The sequence below is a fragment of the Rhopalosiphum maidis genome, chromosome 1, assembly GCF_003676215.2.
Source record: "Rhopalosiphum maidis isolate BTI-1 chromosome 1, ASM367621v3, whole genome shotgun sequence".
Lineage (NCBI taxonomy): Eukaryota > Metazoa > Arthropoda > Insecta > Hemiptera > Aphididae > Rhopalosiphum > Rhopalosiphum maidis.
The window spans coordinates 45,716,442-45,738,089 of NC_040877.1; the positions used below are offsets into that span (position 1 = coordinate 45,716,442).

At 31.7% G+C, this 21,648-nt stretch overlaps 1 protein-coding gene across 2 annotated transcripts in view; it reads left to right on the forward strand.

Annotated features, from left to right (window-relative positions):
• Window positions 1–21,648, forward strand: part of LOC113548286 (calcium/calmodulin-dependent protein kinase type II subunit alpha-like) — a 39,979-nt gene that overhangs the window by 15,670 nt on the left and 2,661 nt on the right. The window contains exons 2-6 of one of the 2 annotated variants that reach the window (XM_026949087.1): window positions 15,769–15,981; window positions 16,079–16,217; window positions 16,750–16,876; window positions 16,998–17,046; window positions 18,514–19,605. In XM_026949087.1, the coding sequence (XP_026804888.1) occupies window positions 15,769–15,981; window positions 16,079–16,217; window positions 16,750–16,876; window positions 16,998–17,046; window positions 18,514–19,605 (1,620 nt within the window). Of the gene's footprint in view, window positions 1–15,768; window positions 15,982–16,078; window positions 16,218–16,749; window positions 16,877–16,997; window positions 17,047–18,513; window positions 19,639–21,648 lie in introns of both variants that reach the window. The other variant, XM_026949088.1, reaches the window with a different exon arrangement.

The following is a 21,648-nucleotide window of genomic DNA, read 5'->3' on the forward strand; positions in this document are numbered from 1 at the left end:
CGTACCGTCGCATTAAAATCGTATAAATCTATCGCGACGCACATTGGTATGTGCACACGATTTCTGATTTCTGCAGTACACACGTTTCGTACACCCGGGTAATCGCATTCGTGCTGTATAATAATATAATAATACATATTATATATGTGCTATTCTGATATGATGCGACGCTTTTATGTTAATTATTTTCGCGATGTCGAAACAACTTATTTATCCGCACCCGCGTCGGAAACTGTTCAGAGCGTGTGTCAACAATCCATTTACAGCGGTCGTCGGAATGACGTTCTTCCGCTGAAGAAGATTTCATACAATTCAATGAAATGTATCGTTATTATTATAATATCGTTATGGCGTGTACGGTTATTTATTTATCTATTTTTTATTTGCAACTATTTCGCAACACCATTCGTAAGTCGAATACATGCCTAAGTCTTGTTTTTTATTTGTCACTTTTGTAACGTCGAAAAAAATAACTTCACCGTCATGCGAATGTTTTACATATATTATAGTATAAAAATATGTAGAATTTGTAGAATGTAATTCGAAATTTCGTGTCATTATAAAATTAAAATATACCGTACCTCTTGTCTTTCCACAGTACCACCTACTACCTATCGATGTATAAACCCAAAACCGCAAAAATCTATGTAGTTGAACAAAATAAAAATAAAACCCTAATCGAGATGCAAATTTTACACGCAAATACATTAGAAGTTTTGACAACATTTTAAGGGGAGGGCGAATTTAGTATCATGGTACAGTCAAAATTGTTTTTATAATCTTATTGAAGGCTTTTTAAATTTGCAATTCATTATGAACCGGAGATATTAAAATACGTAAATAATTTTTTGGACTGGAAACAATTTTTTTATCGATTTATTTTACACTGCAGTTGCCATGGTATCCACATAATATCATGCATATAATATAATATGTATAATATCAATATCACATTATTTTGAACAAATAAATATTTAATTGTGTCAATAGTTTTTTTGAAAAAACGAAACATAAATAATAAATAAGTAATTTAGTAACTTGTAACTTTAAATAGGTATAATAAAGTTACTCTAACAGTGTTACTGTAATTTGTAACCAGTTACAAATTGCCAAAGTATCTTGTAACTAGGTACACAATTTTGGTGTTTAACTAGTTACAAATAGTTGAGTACCTTGTCCATCCATGCTTTTACAGTATTGCAGTTACCTAATTGTTATAAGGAAATGACACCACTCATCAATGGTTTCTTTCTTCAAGCTGTTCAACGTACTATTATTGTATTCAGGTCTACATGCTATAATGTGCCCAGAGAAGTATACAAGGACAGAATTTGGGATAAGATCTTTATGGTCAACAATTTTTTTTAATCTAAGAATCATTGAATTATTGGAATAAAATTCTTAATTTTGATAAAAATCTATTGAACCAGGTCATGGGTCCGAAAATATTCCCACCCGCGCAGATCTGTAGATTAATATATAGGTATAGTGTCAGTGTGTAATTATTATCTACAGCAGTAGAACTGTCTTCGTCAGTTGTGATCTAAAATAACAGCGATCAAACGTTTCTCAAAACGAAATAGGTAGTGCAATATATATTGTTACGTACATTATATTTATACATAAGCAACTATCGTGAGTGTATACCGTTAATGGGCCATTACATTGACAGGGTCGAGAGCTGCGATCATATAAATTGTGCGCGAGAATCAGCAGCACTATACGTTATACTACTATATAGTATCAGAATGGTAATAGTCCGCAGTTGTAGGTATAGTGACTTACGACTATGTCGTCTTCAGTATACGTACACGATAATAATATTATGTTAACACGATCGTATTCGACGACGACGACATTGCCAGATGAATAATATACGGTTCGCTCAATTTCCTACATATTTTATAATGTATATATTATTTAAAAAAAAACAATAATAAAACAAAAAGGATAACAATGTGATGGTAATAATTATGACGACTGACGGACACAACGACCATACTATCGAACTGCACGTGTATTATTATATCACTATCACAAGCAGTGAGTAAGTATACGCCATGCACATTTTTGCACTCAACGACCTTACGGTCTCCAGGGACGAAAATATCTATAAATGTCTATAATGCACGTACGTAGACGAACAGCATTGACATAATTGTTGTTTGTCATACGCGTTGACACAATTATAACAAATGCTAAGAAGTACATACAATTATTATATTACGTGTTTACGAACATAATCAATTAGGCCGCCGAAACACGTGTACGAAATTCGCCATTTCGTATAACATTGTAACGATGCCGAGTATCGAATATAGTGAATGTACTGTGTGAATTTTCACCGATAAATAACAAACGTACGTCTGCGGTGCATAGATACATCGTACACTTCATTAACGTGGTGTTTCTATTATTACAATATAATATTAAACCCATTGGTACCTAACCGCCGCCGCCTTCGAGACCGTGACAATGTAAAGGTTGTACACTCAATTATATACATTGTGCTGAAAGTTAAAAAAAATAAAGAAAACATTACCATTTACAAAGATTTATGTTAATGTACATTAGTGCGATTTAATCGATACGACTGCAGTTTGCGGCGTGCCCGTGTGCGTCGCATGCATCACGATTATCCGCGAAAAAATATCGCAAAACAATACCGATGAAAATCCTTTGGAAAACGTCCGGTACCCAGTCGTGTTATTTTATCATAATGTAGTCAAATCCAACCCCGGACAGGTCAGGACGATGTGTAAATACCGGCCTATTATAACACTAGAGATAGCTTATTAGTTATTACATTTACATAAATTGTTACAAATACGGCTAAAATCAGATCGCTTATAGCAGCTATAACAATATAAGTATTATATACACTTTGCATACCTATACCTAACAGGTACTTAATCTTTTTTACTTGTTATACTTATGTCTTTGTAAATGATTTTGTTTTATTTAATTTAGCCATTTTTTCATTTGGTTATTATTATAATTTTGTAAAATTTCAAAATCTTATATGTCTGTATTACTTTAAAAATTATAACTAGTATGGAGTTTTGACTTAGGAAATAATAAAAACAATATATTTTCCACCACATTCTTGCTCGTATCATTCTTAGTATACTATTTTAAATCATACGATAACGTGTTTACTGTTTAGTCTAAATACCATTTTCCATTTGCGCATTACTATTAAGTGAAATATAGGTATTATAAAAAAATAGGTAGTTTAAAAGGGTTTCCAATGACTTCTGGTTCAGATATGCGCAGTCCAATGGGAAACCTAGCTTGATGTCAGCAAGTTCGTTAGTAGTATGCCTTGGATGTGCATACAAACTGGTTTGCAACTGTTCCGCCCCAAAGCCAAATTAAACGTATAATCGAAAAACAAATAAATATTTACTCGTATAAAGCCATAATTAAATTCAAAGAATAAAATACAGTGGAAGATCATTCTGTTTAGATAAACAATAGGTACAAGTATACACTTGTAATTCCCTTGCACATAATACGTTTTACATTTGGTTTTTCATAGAGATACTTTTTCTAAGCATTTCAAAAAATTAAGTTAAAAACATTTTATCAGAATTGTTTATATTGTGTTGAATGGTATTTTCTTTAGTCTTCTTCTAGATTGATTTCTATAATAACACATTAACACTAGATTTGTTTACATAAAAAACATAATATTTCAATATTTTTATTTTAAACACTACATATCAATAAAACTAATATAATTGTACTACATACTTTATATCTACGATTTCCTTCAACATTAAATATTATGAAATAAAAGTACCTATTATTTGGCAAAAATATTTAAAAACTGTTTAATTTTAGTAGTAATACTTAGGTTAGCCAAAGATACCTATAATGTAATTTAATTACTAACAATTATAAATACCACAAAATTAGCCACTTTGGATGCTACATTTTACGAGCATGTATAGATTTACAGTTTCTAATTTAAAAAATAATATTTTTTTAATCTAAACAAAACTGAACAACATTCAATCTTAGTATTTTCCAAAAACTATATATTCCAACAAAACATTATAATGGTATCACTGCATACCATATCCACAAATCTTATTTCAAAAAAATTTAAATTACATATTTTTTTATATAGGCATCGTCAAATTGGTTTTTCTTTAAGATTTTGTCCATGAATATTGTTTTAATTAATAATCTAAACCAAAAATATATATCGTTTTATGCAACACACCTAAGTGTAACGAACGTCTTCGTTTTTATACAATGGCATAGTAACACCTAAAAAAGAGTCTTCCAATCATCAATCCCCGAATATATATGACCAAGATACCTATAGAAATTAAAGCTTATAATTTTAAAATGCTGAGTGTTATATTTCATACTACATCTTTCCAGTGTATAAATAGATATTGCAGTGAAATTTATGTTGCCGATTACTTGACAATAAATACATTATGATGGTCTTGGATAACACATCCGACAATGAATAACTATCATTATTACTAATAATAAAATAACATGATATTATGTAAGTACATATATCGATATATATATATAAATATAGAGAGAGAGAGAAAGAGACATATTTACCTATACCCGGAGTATGCACATTGAATTTATGAATAAAATAAATTACCGTTCCTAAACTATATAAGGGCTATATAACTATCATAATATTAGTTGCAAAATATTATTAACAATAAGAAATACGATGACAACCGCCATAAGAATTCGTCACTTCTGCGGCATTGTATATTACTGTATAAAATAATAATAAAATATCAGAGTGTTTTTGAACACGTGTAAATGTGATTTAATATGAAATCGATATAAATAGAAAAAACACGTGTTGACGGTGTCGCGTTTTCCTCAGCCGATCGAATACCTTTGTATATATTTCCCACAAGACGCGTACGATTATGACCATACGATATTGTGTAAGCGTGTGCAATATTATGCTCGTATGCTGTTTGTTTTATTATTACTGTTATATATGTATATTGTATAAGTAATAAGTATGACGCGAACAATTTTTGTTATGCATTTGTAAAATTTGTATGTTTTTTTTGTCATTTCTCAAGGAAATCCACACGATAAACAATAATAATTTACTAATATTTATAATAATTATTCGTTAATACTTTTCCTCTAAGTTCCCGTGTAGTATCGTAAAGTTTCGAGATATAGCCATGTATGCACGTAGCTTCGTGGATGACAATTTAATATATTCTTTGTCACGTAATAATAATATCTATTTATAACGCCGATGAGTAGATACTGTAACAATCAGACATTGTTTTGTCTCGATCATTTTTACGCATTGGCCGTTTATTTCTCTTGTTGCCACTGCAGCCGCTAATAGTGACTAGATGTTATATATATATATATATAACTCAGTATACATTTTAAACGGAAATCGGATTGTCTCATTAGGTGAATAACTTACTATATTCATTGTTTTCCTCTTGTTGGTTATTATTTTATCCTTTAGAGTAATACACATTTGATAAATTCATTCATGTTTAAATATTGTTTAAATCATAAAAGCACCAAATTCAACAGCTTATTTATATAATGGACCCAAACAAAAATGTGACACTGACACAAATTATGCATTATTTTTTAACAGGCAAACGTAAACGTTATTTTCTTATACAAATTATCATTGATATGTAGGTATCTGAAATAATATTCTTAATTAATATTAACAATATTAGTATTTTATCTATAGTTCTTTACTATTAATTTTTTGTAATCACTTAACTATTTTTCAATAAGCGCAAAGTCGTAAAATCAATTCTGTATATTTTATTTTGCTCTTCCGTTCAACTATATGTCTATATATTATTATTTATTATAATGTATTATCGTGTTTAATCGTCGTAATTTCGTCGTTAATGTAAAACCGACAAGAAAACATTTTCATTCCCTCTTTCGTCATTTTGTCACCCTAGGCGAAAACCTGTCTGTTGTAAGTTATATACGACAGGTATGTAAATCAACGTGTTCTGAGTACTGCGCATTGGAATTGTAAATTGTAAAAATCGCGTTCAGGATATAGACGACTTCGACCGAAGTTCTTTCACTCCGTTCAGTATTCGTGACAGAGCATTCGGAAAATAATAATATTGTTCAGCGTATCTGCATATATTTTATTATAATATAATATAATATAGTCGTAAATATATACTTGGAAAGTTGGAAAACGATATGTTTATTAACGTAATGCTGGTGGTTGATTTAGGACACGATATTCAAAAACAATCGATAATTCATAAACTTTGTACAATTTTCAAAGTGGCGTTTTCACGCAATTTTTATAAATACAATATTATGTATTATGTAAGCATATATGTATTGAAAATCTCCGTAATATGCACATACGACGATATGTATATTGCTGCAGCCTGCCACCGCGTCGGCACAATTATTATAAAACACGAAACCGGTAAGGCATCATAAAGGATTTTGCGACGGACCGGTCTGCAGTCGGAAAAAAATATATTATACGCGAGTAAGTACTTATACTTATCTATATACCTACCTACTCCAACGGTGCAGTGGCGCGGCATCAGCATCAGGTCGAACCATCATCTGTACGCCGGTCTTTATACATATAGACACATATACAATGATGTAGTGTTCTATAGGTACTATTGTTATTGTGTCTCGTACAGCAGCAGAGTCAAATCGTATAGGTAGGTATATGATCAGTTAGGCATATGCGGGAAGATGGTACTGACAAGAGCATGTTTGGGGGGAGGGGGTTATGTTGCGCACGTAAATCGGATTCCGATACAACGGAGTGTATTGCGAGCACGTCCTCCACTCCGTGTGTGTATATTACATACAATATATATGTATAGATACGTACAATAATGGCTATTTCATATATTCAATATTATTTATATATATTGTAAGCGGCGCGTGACCGGACACCCCTCCGTCCGCACTACGCGTGGAGTCGGCTGGCGAGAGATGTTTTGTGCGCGTGCGAATCGCGCCAATCCGCCGGCCGTCCTCCGGACTCGCGCACGGGCCAATCGAACACCGCCAGTCGTGCCGACCAGCCGTAATCTGCCGGTCGCTCGTAATAATAATAATAATATGAAACCCTATTAATAGTTACTATATCTCGTACTTATATACTTAGTTTTAAGTTAAAAAAAAAATAATAAAATAGTTAAAAGTTGATTCAATTTTTGAAATGATCAATTTCATTCGATAGATCAATTTAAATTCTCATTAAGTTTGAGACTTGAATTTAATACTGAAAACAATTTAAGTTTATTGAGTAGACTAGTTTTATCAGTGGTATACAACATATTATCAATGGTGATTGTTTACCTAGAATTTTGTTCAAATTTAATTGAATATTGTACAAAAAATGTTAAATAATAGTACCTATACAGTTAAAATACCTACGAATCAATATTTTATAATATGAACCAAAACTTAAATACTAAAATTAGTTTATCTTTATTTGCAATATACGATCTATACCTAAGCGGTATAAATTTGTATACGAGTATTCTATGTTACGTAAGGGTGGGTTACACATATACATTATGACCTTATGCTAATGAACTGTATAGTCTGTAATTGTAAAAATAAGAAATACGTAATATTTTTGTGATAAGCTTTGATGTGTACTAACACAGCCGTTCATTTATGACATACACTTTAAAGTAAAAATATTCATATTGCATATATAATAATAATTATTTAATTATTATTTTTACTGGTGTATACTAATCGTAAAAAAATTAATACTATAAAATTGTAAACCACAGTAAGCATATTATAAAAATATATAATGATATACAGACTCTATGTCTTTGTATTCTGAAGTATATCCTGACCCCCTAGTATTAGATCTCTGTCCTTTAATATGAGCTTTAATGTACCTTTTCGGCGTTAGAAATACCCATACAAACAGGCAAGTAAAAAAAAAAAATTTGGGGGTTCACCAAACCGCCCCCCCTGTAAACATTCCTGCCTGCATACAAAATATGTTTATAATATACATTAATATATTATGATACAGTACAATATAATATATTAGGGCGACATTATTTTATATTTTATACGTAGAAATCGTTCACTTCGCCTCGCCATATCGGTTTTTAATCGTTGAAATAATTATATAGAAACTCGGCCTTAAGTTGGCGCCCGGTGTTCAAGACCGAAACGATCCGATTACAATATATTATAATATTATCGCGTTACGCATTTTCGCTCGTACAGTCTATAATATAATACCTAATTATACGCATAGCCCGCGCGGCAAAACGTGGAAAAAATAACAAGGACGCTAGGAAAACAAATTGTGCGGATACGTAGTTATTATATACAATTTTATCGTGTGTTGGATCGATTTAACATCCGATAAAACGAAACCATTAGTCGATTACAAATAGCCAACGCGAGTCCATAAATAATGCATCCATACTACACTATAGATTTTACTACTCGATATTCATTACCGCAGTATGAGGAAACTCACTTATATCAAGTGCACGCGTGCATTTTAAGAATGTCACGTGGCATTTTATCGCACCGTTGTTAGTATTGACTTAAAGTTTTATTATCACCTCGATGAATCACATTTATTAAGTCGTCTGCAAAATCTAGATATCGTGATAATAATATTATTGTTATTATTTTTTGATGACGGAACAATATTATTTTTATACAGCGACTGATGAGTGAACAATTTATAATAATGATCAGAAACTAATTTCGCAACTTAACAAATGATTTATATCTTTCCATTTTTTTATATCACGGAAGTACACAGTAACTTTAGAGATACACGTCATTATAATTTTTAAAATTTTTCGATGGTATAAAAAATCAAAATAATGTGGACTCATATTATTTAGAAAAGAATTACCAACATTAAATTAATACGGTTTACATTCTTATAAGTATAAAATGATTTACGCGAATGCTTGCGCGATATAATGATAATAAATAATTGCTGTAGTCGACTTGCTGCTTGATAAAAAAAAAATGGAGTGTGATCATCGTAGCAGTGTAGTTTGTACATAAACGTGACGACCGTGGTGGATCAGATTGCATAATATTATTATAATCGGTATCGGAATCGAAAAAAAATATCACTCCCTTACGATACTATAGCATAATATACGTTATTCGAAGACGTTCAGTATTTGTTCTCCAGCTGCGCCTTGTCCTCGGCAGTCAGGTTTCCGTGTGTATGAAATGAATAATCGACGCTACGCTACTACGGTAGTACGGTAACAGTCATAAATATTATTGTAATACTATAAAATTATGTATACGCGTAAACTCGTGGTATAAATATTAAATATTGATGATTTGTCTGATATTATATTATTAAAGACGTGTATGAGCTGGAGATAGCCAGATCTAGTCTAGAATGTTTAAACTTTAACTTCGTTATGCACTGAGCAGAACTTTTTCATCAAAATATGTCATCAGTAAGTTGATAGTGCCATAAATAAAAGTGATGGCTGATAGATTTATCAATATTTATTAATATGCGTTATTGATGATTATATTTATGTTCAACTATTTTCATTTTACGTTTTGTTAAATTATTCATTCTAACTCAACTATTATATTTATTATTCAAAATACTTTATTTTAACCACCTTTCATATGTAATATTATGTTAGAAATGTGTCTGTATTATTTAATTAAAAAATAATGTTTATAAAACAACTTTTAACTTAATGGAAAATATAAATTTATATCAAACTGAGGAGAGTTTTTCTATATTCTGAAAATAAGTTATCAATTTAATTGATTTTGATGACATTTTTGTATATTTAAAATTATTGAACCATTATTCCCTGTGCAGATATAATACACAATAATAATATAATATTATATAATTATAAAAAACAGTGAAAATCGGTTACAATAAGCAAATTTACATTTTTTATTTATCTCGCAATTTATAGAATAGCTTATTTTTAAATATTTTTTTATTATTTGTATAACATATACGTAAGATATTATATAAATACAATAATAACCTACTCTTTTAAGCTATAGCTTGTGTTGGAGTAAAGAGTTATCATTTAAATAATTTTGATTATGGAGTATGAAAAAAATTATTAACACCAATAAAGGATTTAAAGAAACAGTTAGGCGAAAACAAATTATAGTGAAAATAAGTATTATACAGACAAACATATAAAACATATAGAACTTAATTTCATATAGTCATAGTTATAATTACAAAAGACAACTTAGTACCAACTTATTAAACTAACAACATGCTAAAATTATTTTATCGATAAAAACGTTTAAAATGATTATAATTCTGAAAATAGACTTTCTTTGAAGTAATAGGAAAAAAGTTTTGACTTAAACATTCCATAGAAAATTGGCTAAAAGATTTTTTCGTGTAGATACTTAACGAGCAGATCATTATGCTCTACATTTTTAAATAATAGTAATATATATTTGGTTACTTTTAAATGAGACGAGTTTTTAATTAATATTATTTAAAAATATGTAATACACATGTAAATTTTCGATGGACAATGTAAAAGATGTGTGTATAAAATTATACCTTACGTGCTTGTAATAAACTGATCATATAGAGCGATTTTTTTTTTATTCATTAAGTGTTTCACTTTTTATTTAATTTATTTACTATGATTACCGTTGATAATAAGAGAATATTCACACATTCGCACTATAGTAGCGATGCTGTGTCGCTGTGTAGTGAATAAGCAAACAACGTAAATAGTCTAATGGCCCGCTACTGTCGTTTACGCGTGCGGGCGCGTCGTTATGGTGTCGTGTGATGATTTCAGACAAAAATTCGAATCTATTTTTTCTCTATATTATACCACGGTTGTGGTATAATGCGTATAATATAACGCGGTATGAAACGCGAGAAGGAAAAGCCGGCGGTAGACTTCAAAAGAAGAGAAAAACGGACAGTGAACGAGAGAGTCCTCGTCGGCGCGCTGCATGGTATATAATATACGCCTGGTCATTATAATGGGACGAGACTACGACTTGGCGATTTCTCTCATCGGGCCGTCCTCGCCGCCGCGCCGAACTTAATACCGACAAATATGGGTCGCCGCCACCGACAAACGCATCATTATATATGATGTCCACCGTCACCGATTTATAAATATACAATATTATTATTTTATGTTATAAAAAAGGAGCTGTGAACGGCCGACCGGTTCGTCAGCACACCAAAACTGATTTTATACAATACGTACGCGTATATAATACCACGCACGCTGCTACGGCAATGTTGTATACAATGCAATATTGTGTGTACGGCAGTACTGCAATTGTAGTGGTAATTGTGTGAACCATGCAGGCTATACCGCGATGACGGTATGAAGCTCGCGGTAACCACGGTTATCGTGCGATCGTCTGCGAATAAATACCAAATACCAATAAGCGAAATACGCGCGCCGTGACGGAAATACCGCGAGCACCGAACCCGGTGGGCCGACCGACACGATCGGTATTTATTGAAATCGATGCTTTCGAGTTGGAGAAAAATATGCTTCAGCAAATGGTGCCATATAATCGAGTGTACGACAGTCTCGATTGCGATTTAGATATGTTTTGTAGGAAAAGCAAATGTCCTCCGAACACCCACACTCAACTGATTTTGATGTCGATCGAATCGATAATATTTTAACGTGTTATTAATCAGTTTAATTATTATGTTTGAAACAAATGCATTTGCAACATAATTAAATTAATTTTTTATTTTGTTCTTGTACCTACGATTTATGACCTATTTCACGATATTATTGTGAGCTTGAACTAGTTATAACACTCGTTAATATACAGACGTGCAGCTGTGTCTATTTAATAAAATACCTTAATATAATAATATATGTGGCGATTTACGACCACCACTATCGCTGTGGTGGTCACGTATCGCGAAATTTCGCTTTGAAACCGTTTGAATAAGACAACAATGTTGACTTGCGAAAATTAATCGTATGTTCACGCCCATCGATCGATTAATACAATATTGTGCGTGTCTGTATGTATAAATTATACACAACGTCCGAATTTATAGTATTTTTGACGACACCGTAAATGGATTTACGTCAAATCTAAAATGAAATACGAGCGTTGGATCGCACCAAATGTTGCTAAACGAGTGACCGAGATCCGGTGGAAGTAGTCGCAACCTTATACGTCGCGTTATTCTGCGTATATTTTATAGTATCTCACTGTTTTACGGTTTAATTTTAAGACATTATTATAGTAGAAAAAACACGAATAGAGCGTTATAATATTGTATAATATTTATAAAGTTTATACTGAAAATTTAAATATTATCATTAAACCCAATAACAAATTAAGACATTCGTTACAATTTTTGACATCTCGACATTTTTTTTTTTTTAACGTTATTTGTCTATTAAACTCTAATTCGACAATTGAACACGAAAACCTCTTATTAACCGGTTGCGTATCACATTTTGCGTCATTACATTATACTTGACACCAATTAGGTCCTCCCACTGATTAATATTGCTGTACCACCGGTAAATTATAACATTGAACATATTTTGAACTACGTGACATAAATGTATGTTAATGCTGTAATTTAGATATTATATTATAATAAAACGAATACAATTATAAAAAAAACTAGTATTGCACTTAACTGCAATTACTAATCCGCTCATTTGTATTATTTAGTAATTGATACGTTTGGAATTATTATCAATAGACTTTATTCCGAAAGTGGTTAAATTTAAATTTTAAAATGAATGTGTGTGAGTATGTGACTAAGTTTAGTACTGCATAATATTGTTTCTATGTTACTATAATAAAAATAAAGAAATATGGTAATCAAGAAATGTATACAAAATCAACTAGTGAACTTTCCGGAAATGTTTCTCGAAATTGACGAAATTACCTTTGAGTCACCATTTATATTTTTTTTAATAAGTATATAATAATAATTCTAAGAAAAACATATGCATAAAAAAACGTGAAACTAATGAATATGTGGAGAGTAAAATCAAAACATTGTATTTACACGAATACTGCAATAAGAACACATAATATTGTTTCAAGATCGTTTACATTATAATATTTAGATCAAGATACGTATTATATTAAAAAATTTTGAAGGTCTGAGGTAATTATCAATTAAATTAACTGTTCTTATCCAGAGTCGAGTAATCACAAGGACCCAACGTATAATAGTATACGTATTAATAAGTGTACAATTAATCTTGATTTAATGCGATTGGCGTTTAGTATGAAATTCGTTATAATTTATATTATGTCTATATACTATATTTATTATAGCGATAATAATACTCACGCGGCACACCTATAACATAATCCTACATTGATAACATTATGTAATCTACAGCTCAAAAATCTTTTTAGTATGAACCCGTGTCCATTCATCTTACTAAATACGAGTATACTGTTTCAACATTAATGCGTCATTTGGACTAGGTAATGGAGGAATTTGCAAATTGTTTTCATGATGTGCATTCCCTTTAACGAAATACACAAAATATCCTCTAGTTTATTATGAAAAACCACAGGGTTCAAGATGAGCGTAATGATGAAAAACGTAGTTTTGAAATACAAATATTTAAAAAAATCCGTAAGACTGAAGGCGTTACGGGTTTGTTGTACACTCACTGTGGTTACTTCCAATCGTTCACTCATGTTGGAATTTAAATACAAAATACCTGGTGATTTACTGTTTAAAAAAATTATAAAAGCCGATTCATTATCCTGACACCTCATGATTTTACGCCACAGTGATTCAATTCGGAATGCATACGAGTACATACTTTCATTAAAAACATTCGTATACAATTATACAAACAAATTGTACAGTTTTGATCAATACATATAATATCATACATAAATAATATCTTTATCACGTGAGATGTTCGTATTATTTCTCTAGTTCTTGTTGAGTGAGATACATTATAATAATATATGAATATTTTGTAATTGTGGTATTTTTGACCAATATGCGATTATATTCTTTTCGGTCGCAATGAAAAATCTAGCCATTATTCGTTATACTGTTATGCTAAAGTCACTAAACCCGTACGATAAAATGATAATTCGATGACGATCCCACCCAGTAAAATTTTGGGCGTTCGCGATAAATCACGAGCTTCTACCTCGGAGCATGACACCTACGCAGGTCTTTGGCGCGGCGCCACATCGTAAATCGCAAACGCACGCGATCTTCGTTGTCTGATCTTATCTACATATATAGAGATAATCTGCTGCTAAGCCACCATAAGATACTATGGGCATAAAAAAATTAATAGTTTATCTACGGTAATGCTGGACGATTCTTATCGTAGACGAAATACGATTTCTAAAGCAACAAAAAATATCCAAATGATTTATTTTTGGATTACTTATTCAGTGATCCAAGTTTTTTTTTATGAGAAATCATGCATGTTCGTACTGTAGACCGACGTTTTTGTCCAGTATATTATTATGAGTCATCGAAGAGTAGCTTGAAAAATTTTTGTTAAACACGCGTCATGATGACGAATATGCAAATACTGCTGTTGGTCCGTAAAATGATAAAAATATGATTAATTATGAATTAATAAACGTGTACAATATTTTCACAAACTTATACCGTAGGTATGTACAACAGATATAAAAACATTTAAAATGTACCTATTTTGATTTTTCAGATTTTTGTTTAGTTCCTAGAAAAACGAAAAAATATGTTCTGATTCTCCAAAATGTATTCAAAATGAATACCAATTTTAACTATAAAGAAGTCTCGATAAAGACTAATACTTGCACATGATTAAAAATAAAAATAAAAATAATAAAAACGACTAAAGCAATTAAAATGTTAAAATGCCAAGTGATCTTCTTAGAATATCAATTTCTATGATAGTCCGGTTCCAATATTATCAGAATGTTTTCATTATTTTCAACACGGCTCCAAACCCAAAACGAATCCAATTCGTCACTATCCTAACATATATATATATGTTTACTTTGAATTTCGGGCATTTTCAGCCCTAAAATTAATTATTTCCGACCAACGAATACAATAAAATATGATATCTTACAATTGACATAATATATACGCACACTATAACATTATAATATACTCGTTATAATAATATAAAGTCGTCTCAGACGATGATTAAAAATGTTTGCGACGCGTACTTACTACTTATAATATGAATTGTTTACTATAAAATGCGTGTTGTCATTATATCGTCGTCCTTGGTCTTGGTTGATCGTGGAATTTTCGGTAACTGCGGTAGATACGCGTAGGCCGCCGCAGACATTACCGAGCCATAAAAAAGTTGTCGCGAATCTTCTTCAAATCATTTTTATTATCATTGTAATGCTTTTCAACGCCACGCCGCCGCGACCATAAGAGTGTGCGCGTGAGTATTTGTTTTTTAATATTTGCGTCACGGAGGTTGTTTAATATTATAATAATGCGACTTGGAGTGCAAAAAAACAACTCGCGTGAGTTCAAATCAAACGAATTACTTATTTATAATTACTTATTTTAACAAAAATGATTAGGTAATCGTTTTTACGTTCAAAGTGACGTTTATAATATTAAATAATAATATGTCTATTGCCAAGACAGCATGTAGAGATTCGAAACGAAACGCGTTATCCGTCTTTCATACCCGATATTTATAATAAATGTATTAATTATTATTATTATTAGCTACGTGTATTTATTTTAATTTATTGATTTCAATATCTTTTTTTTTATTATCATTATTGTAGAGGTCAATTCGCTTCAGTCAGACGGTGCACTTCGATCGAGACGGGTGAAGTGTTTGCAGCTAAGTTTTCAAACCGCACGAGATTCGGCGAAGACTGCAGTCCCGACATCCATCACGAAATAGCTTTGCTATCGTTGTGTTCACCGTCGCCGCGGATTACCAAACTGCATGATGTGTTTCAAACGCCCAAACAGTTGATCATCGTCATGGAATAGTGCGGATTATATTATATTATTATAGTTGTTTTATAAACAATAAAACCATTAATTTTATTACTATTATGATATAAATGTATGATATATGTTTTTCAGCGCTCCGGGAGGTGATCTGCAGAAAGTCATCGATGACGATAACGTACCATTTGAGGCTGACGTGGTCAAGTTCATACACCACGTGGTCGAAGGTTTGGCATACATGCACCAGCGGAAAATCGCTCATTTAGACATCAAAGTGAGTGCAGTTGTGAAACTCGCGCGCCAAGGTTTTTTTTTAACATTTTTTTCCAAAAAAAGAATAAAACAATCCTTAAAAACTATGGCATTGGTAACATGTTGGTTTCCTGGAACGATCCAGATCCAAATGAGGTGTGCGTATGTGCGGTACACGTGCTTTAAAATCCATTACGCCACCCACGAACAAACGAACGGGCGCCGTCACGATCTAGATTCTATATAAATTCTATAAAGATCGATATCGCAGTGTATATTTCTAGATCAAGGTCCAGCCCCGACCGGCAGGAAATCCATAATATCGTCCATTATTATTAATATCGAATTAACATTATATTAGTATGCCGTTTCGTGTTCTGTGTTCGCATTGTTAAGGCCGAGTATGCTAATGGACGATAAATTTAATTCGTGACCGACTGTAAAATTATATTTTATACTGACGACGACACACAACAAATTTAATCCCGAATAAAAAAAAATTATGTGGAATCGACGTTACCGTTATTAAAATTTATAAATACTAATGTTTACAGCCTCAAAATTTGGTGTTGATGGGTGCATTTCCCACCTGCGACGTCAAGCTGTGTGATTTCGAAATATCTCGTGTGATTCTAGAGGGTACGGAAATCAGAGAGATTCTTGGCACACCCGACTACGTCGGTGAGTAAACCATTTTAAAAACGATTTATGCATATATTTGGTTATTATAGAATACCTACCTACAGCAATTTATAAAAAATATTATAAATATAAATTTAATCATCAAAATTTACGTTTTTAGCTCCAGAAATACTTCATTATGAACCAATCACGTTGGCCGCAGATATGTGGTGAGTAATTTACTTATACTATATATGAGTTTATTTTGGATACCATCATTAGGTTTAATGACCTTGCACATTCCCAAGTATAACCATTTTAGAGGTCACGTGTTCCCACAAATATTTCATTGACTCACTGAAACGGAAATTCTTGCAGAAGCGTCTAAAAGGGGTGATGTGCGGGTCAGATTATTCACATAATAATATGTAAATTAAATAAATATCATGTATTATAGAATATTAAATTAATATATTTTTGACCATATTATATATATATTGTGAAAGAATCCTATAAGAACGTAAAAAAAATAATCTAAAAACTATAAAACAAATAACAAATATTAGTCAGAAATTCCAAATTCAATTAAAAAGGGGAGGGGTTAGTAAAACACATGTGAAATAATATATTTTAGAAAAAACATAAAAATATAAACCTTTTCATAATGGATACATCATTAATACATAAAATGGCCGTCCGTACGATCTTTTTGCCTAACAACTACACACAATAAGCTGTAGCAGTATGTTATCTGTTAAAAGTTTACTCGCAATATTATTGTTGTATATGTCTATATTATTTGTTTATGTCTCATATTGTTATTATTATTTAATCAGTTCACTGTTACTTAAATTATTATTATAGTTACGTCAACAATCACTAATGTATATGTTGTAAGTAATATTACAATTTTAGTACTATTTGTATAGTAATATTCTATCTCACTAGTTAAATTATTTATCTTAGTTGTTAATCAGGTTCAAATAACCAAAAATGTACAATTGTAAATATCATTAGATACACATAGCAAAGGCTAGGAACATATTATTTTTAATAAATGAAAAATCGTCAGAAAAAAAAATACATAAAATAATAATAATTATTATTATTATTTCTTATATAACAGAGCTACACTATTTTTTATTGTATATAAGTATATTAATCACCAATTTCACTATCACTTAGTATGCTGGTTTCTCGCGATTGAAGAAAAACTTCATAGCTACAATCGACAACAAACTATACAATATTATTTACTGTCACCGTAAGAAGAATATAATATAATTTTCTGTTCAACGTTATTATAGAGCAATAGCACTATCAAATGTGTACGACAGTTGAGTTATAGGGGACTTAAATCTCGTCTATATGTATTTGTCCGTGTAGTAATGACTTGATAATTTTATTATTATTTTATATATATAGTCAGGTATGTAAAACAAAAACTTTAAAAACTTTAAAACTCTAATTTGTGTACAAAAACCTAGATTCGATTTTCCCATTGATCTCCGCCCCCATGCAAAGCTTTCTAAAAAATGTAACACTGTATCCAAAAATTATATTGTATAACTAAAAGAGATCTTAAATAATTCACAAGACTCAGTTAAATAATAGGAAGATCATTTCCAATACGTATTGAACATTAACCAGGATTTTTATCATTTATTTACAAACGATTTTTATTTGTATTTTTTTAGGTCGCTCGGCGTGACTACTTACGCACTATTGACGGGATTCAGTCCGTTCGGTGGAGACACAGATCAGGAGACGTTCTGCAACATATCGAATGCTGACATCGACTTCCCGGATGAGCTTTTCGAGGACGTGTCAGAAGAGGCGGTCGACTTCATACGAAAACTGTTGGTCAAAGATCCTAGGGAAAGGTTGACAGCCAAAGAATGTTTGAAACACCCTTGGCTGGCAAACCTTCGTAAGTCGTCGTCCGGCAGCAGCCATTCGATGCAACACCACCAGCAGCATCAACAAAACTATCACCAACCACAACACCAACAGCTGTTGGTCACGAAACGCGCTGGCTGTAACACGTGCGCGGGCATTACACCGTCAAACGGTGCTAGACGTGGCGGTGGCGGTTTGCAAACTTCGTACCTGTCAAAGTCACGGGAAGCACTTTTTGAGCGGATCGTCACCAAACACATGCGGGAAAATGACATGAAGAGGTCATCCATGTTGCACGAGTCACAGTACGCGTCCAGCAGGATGTGCGAAAGCCACACGTCATTGGTGTCTCGATCACGGCATGGCACTCGGACATTCAGTAAGTCTAAGGAGAAGCTGTATGGGCTCAAGAGTCTGTCCCGGTCCCAGGACGTACTGGACATGTGTAAGAGCATCAAAGACTTGAACGAAGTGGACAAAATTGCCACTGTCGGTAACCTACTGATGAGTCTCACTGGCGTGTCAACGCTGCCAAACTCGTTGTGCTCGTCAACCATTAACATATCCGTATCTCAGAGCCATATACCCGAAGGATTAACATCCGAAGACGATAAGGATTACTGCGCAACGAGAAACGGCGATCGCGATACCGACACGGCTAACACAGCCACAACTGCAATGTACAACTCCACCAACATAAACACCACAACTCCTGTCGATGATATTAACGCCACCGAATCCATTAATTACACCACTACCACGACTGCGACCACCACAACCACGGTAACCTCATTACCAGACCACGCACCACGATCCGAGTCTCCTGCAGGCAGTAGTACTAGTGGCACCAGTAGTGTAGAACACTTTTACCATTCCGACGAAGAGCCCAGGTAAATCCGTTATGCAGACTGCAGACGCCAGCGGTAAATGATAATATGTTAAGATAGTCACATTCGTGGCGCGGGAGGGGGTGTAAAGTTCAAAGCATGGGGGTTAAAGGGATGTCGCCGGTTTCCACCAAAAATGAACTTTCTGTTTTCTACCACTTATAAACTATACAATTGTAAAGTTTGAAAATCCTTAGCTAAAAATTGAATAATATTATATTTTTTAGTATAATGTGATTTTAATTTCAACCAACTAATCGAGCTTTGATATATTGTTATCAACACTACCTATGCAAATATAACACTGTATTCAATAAATAAGTAAATACAATAATAATTTTACACAGTAATACGTATACCTAATATATTTATTATTTTTTTCTATACATATTATGTATATGACTAAATGTTGGTATTTTATTATTTTTGAATAATTATAGATTTAAATTATAGTGATTACTCAATCAAAAACAATTAATTTCATAGAAATAAAATGATTTTTTCGAAAAATTTTTAATAATTTAAATAATATCCTAACATCTATTGTTGTACTTGTACAATAACTTGAAAAAAAATCACGCGTAATGATTAAATTGTTTAGTTACATAGTGCGTGTTTATATAAAAAGTTATTAAAGAAGCATTATTAAATATTTACGTGAAGGTTCCTAAACTTTAAAATTATATAATTTATAACTGACAGAAAAATAAATGTCGTTTTTTTCTAATTTGGTAAAAAATGGAAGGTTCATTTTTGTGTAGAAACCGGCAACGCCCGGTAAAGTTCCTCAAAATTTGTTCGAAAAAATAACGTTCGATATTTTTCAACTAGATTGCGTTTATACATTAGGTTGCATATAAACAACGATAAATATAAAAATTAGGCTCTTCTTTAGACAAAAAAAAATGTCAAAAAATACAATTCAATAGTTGAAAACCTGATGAAAGACCTTTGTTCAGGTTATCACTATAATTTTCATAACGAAATATCACAATTGCAAAGCTTAAATGTATATACATTTACATAATATTATATATTTTTGTTAATAAAGTTGCGTGATTTATATTCCGTGAAAATAAAAACTTTAAAACCGTCTTCACACAATATTTTTGGCTCAGGCGCCTCCTACGTTCTGGACTTGCATAAATTAACACGTGTTTATACGCACTACCATAGGAAATATCCACTCAATTAACGTCCCACGGGTTATCGTCATCCGTGCGGCGTCGGGAGCCGGTTTGATAAACCACGAAATAAATCGAATTTCACGACTAATGTTTTGTGGTCTGCGAGTAGAAATTCATTTGAAATTTAAAATACGATTATTAAAACGATGTCAGTATAAGGCAAACGATAATATAAGTTTGTAAAAATAAAATACGTGTCATATAATATGAGTATATGACTTTATATTATTTTGCCATATACCTAATATCAAATATTTCACTAAAATAATACTTAAATTGTCGATAATCAACAAAATTACCGTGTGGATTTTGATTAAATATAAACGAATACGGAATAATACGAAATGCTTTTCACTTTATCTTTAGCGCATAGTTATTATACTATTTTTTTTCAATATCCGAAAATATAAGTTTTTATCAGATACATAATGTCTTTTTACAGCTGATTTGAATAGAATAAGTTAGCTTTAATGAGAAGGCACGTCAACCTTGGTTGACCATTAAAATTACGCGGTTTTCGTCTTTACCGGTAGTTCTTCTGTAGCCATATTATAATATATTATATTATTATTACATTAATAGGAACAGATAGGTACTATACCCGCACTAATTACTATAATTTGCCTCTCATAAAAATATTCAACTTTACCATGATTAACATTTAACGTGAATAGTTAGAACATTGTAGTTTTACAAATCACAATAAATAATAATGCTCGACTTTCGAAATTGACCCTTTCATCAATCAATAATAATCATGTAGAAAATTGATGGCCACGTAATGCATTGTTATGTAGTTCTATAACATAATAATTATATTAATGCCATTGTAATATATGTGCGTTACAATTTATAATAT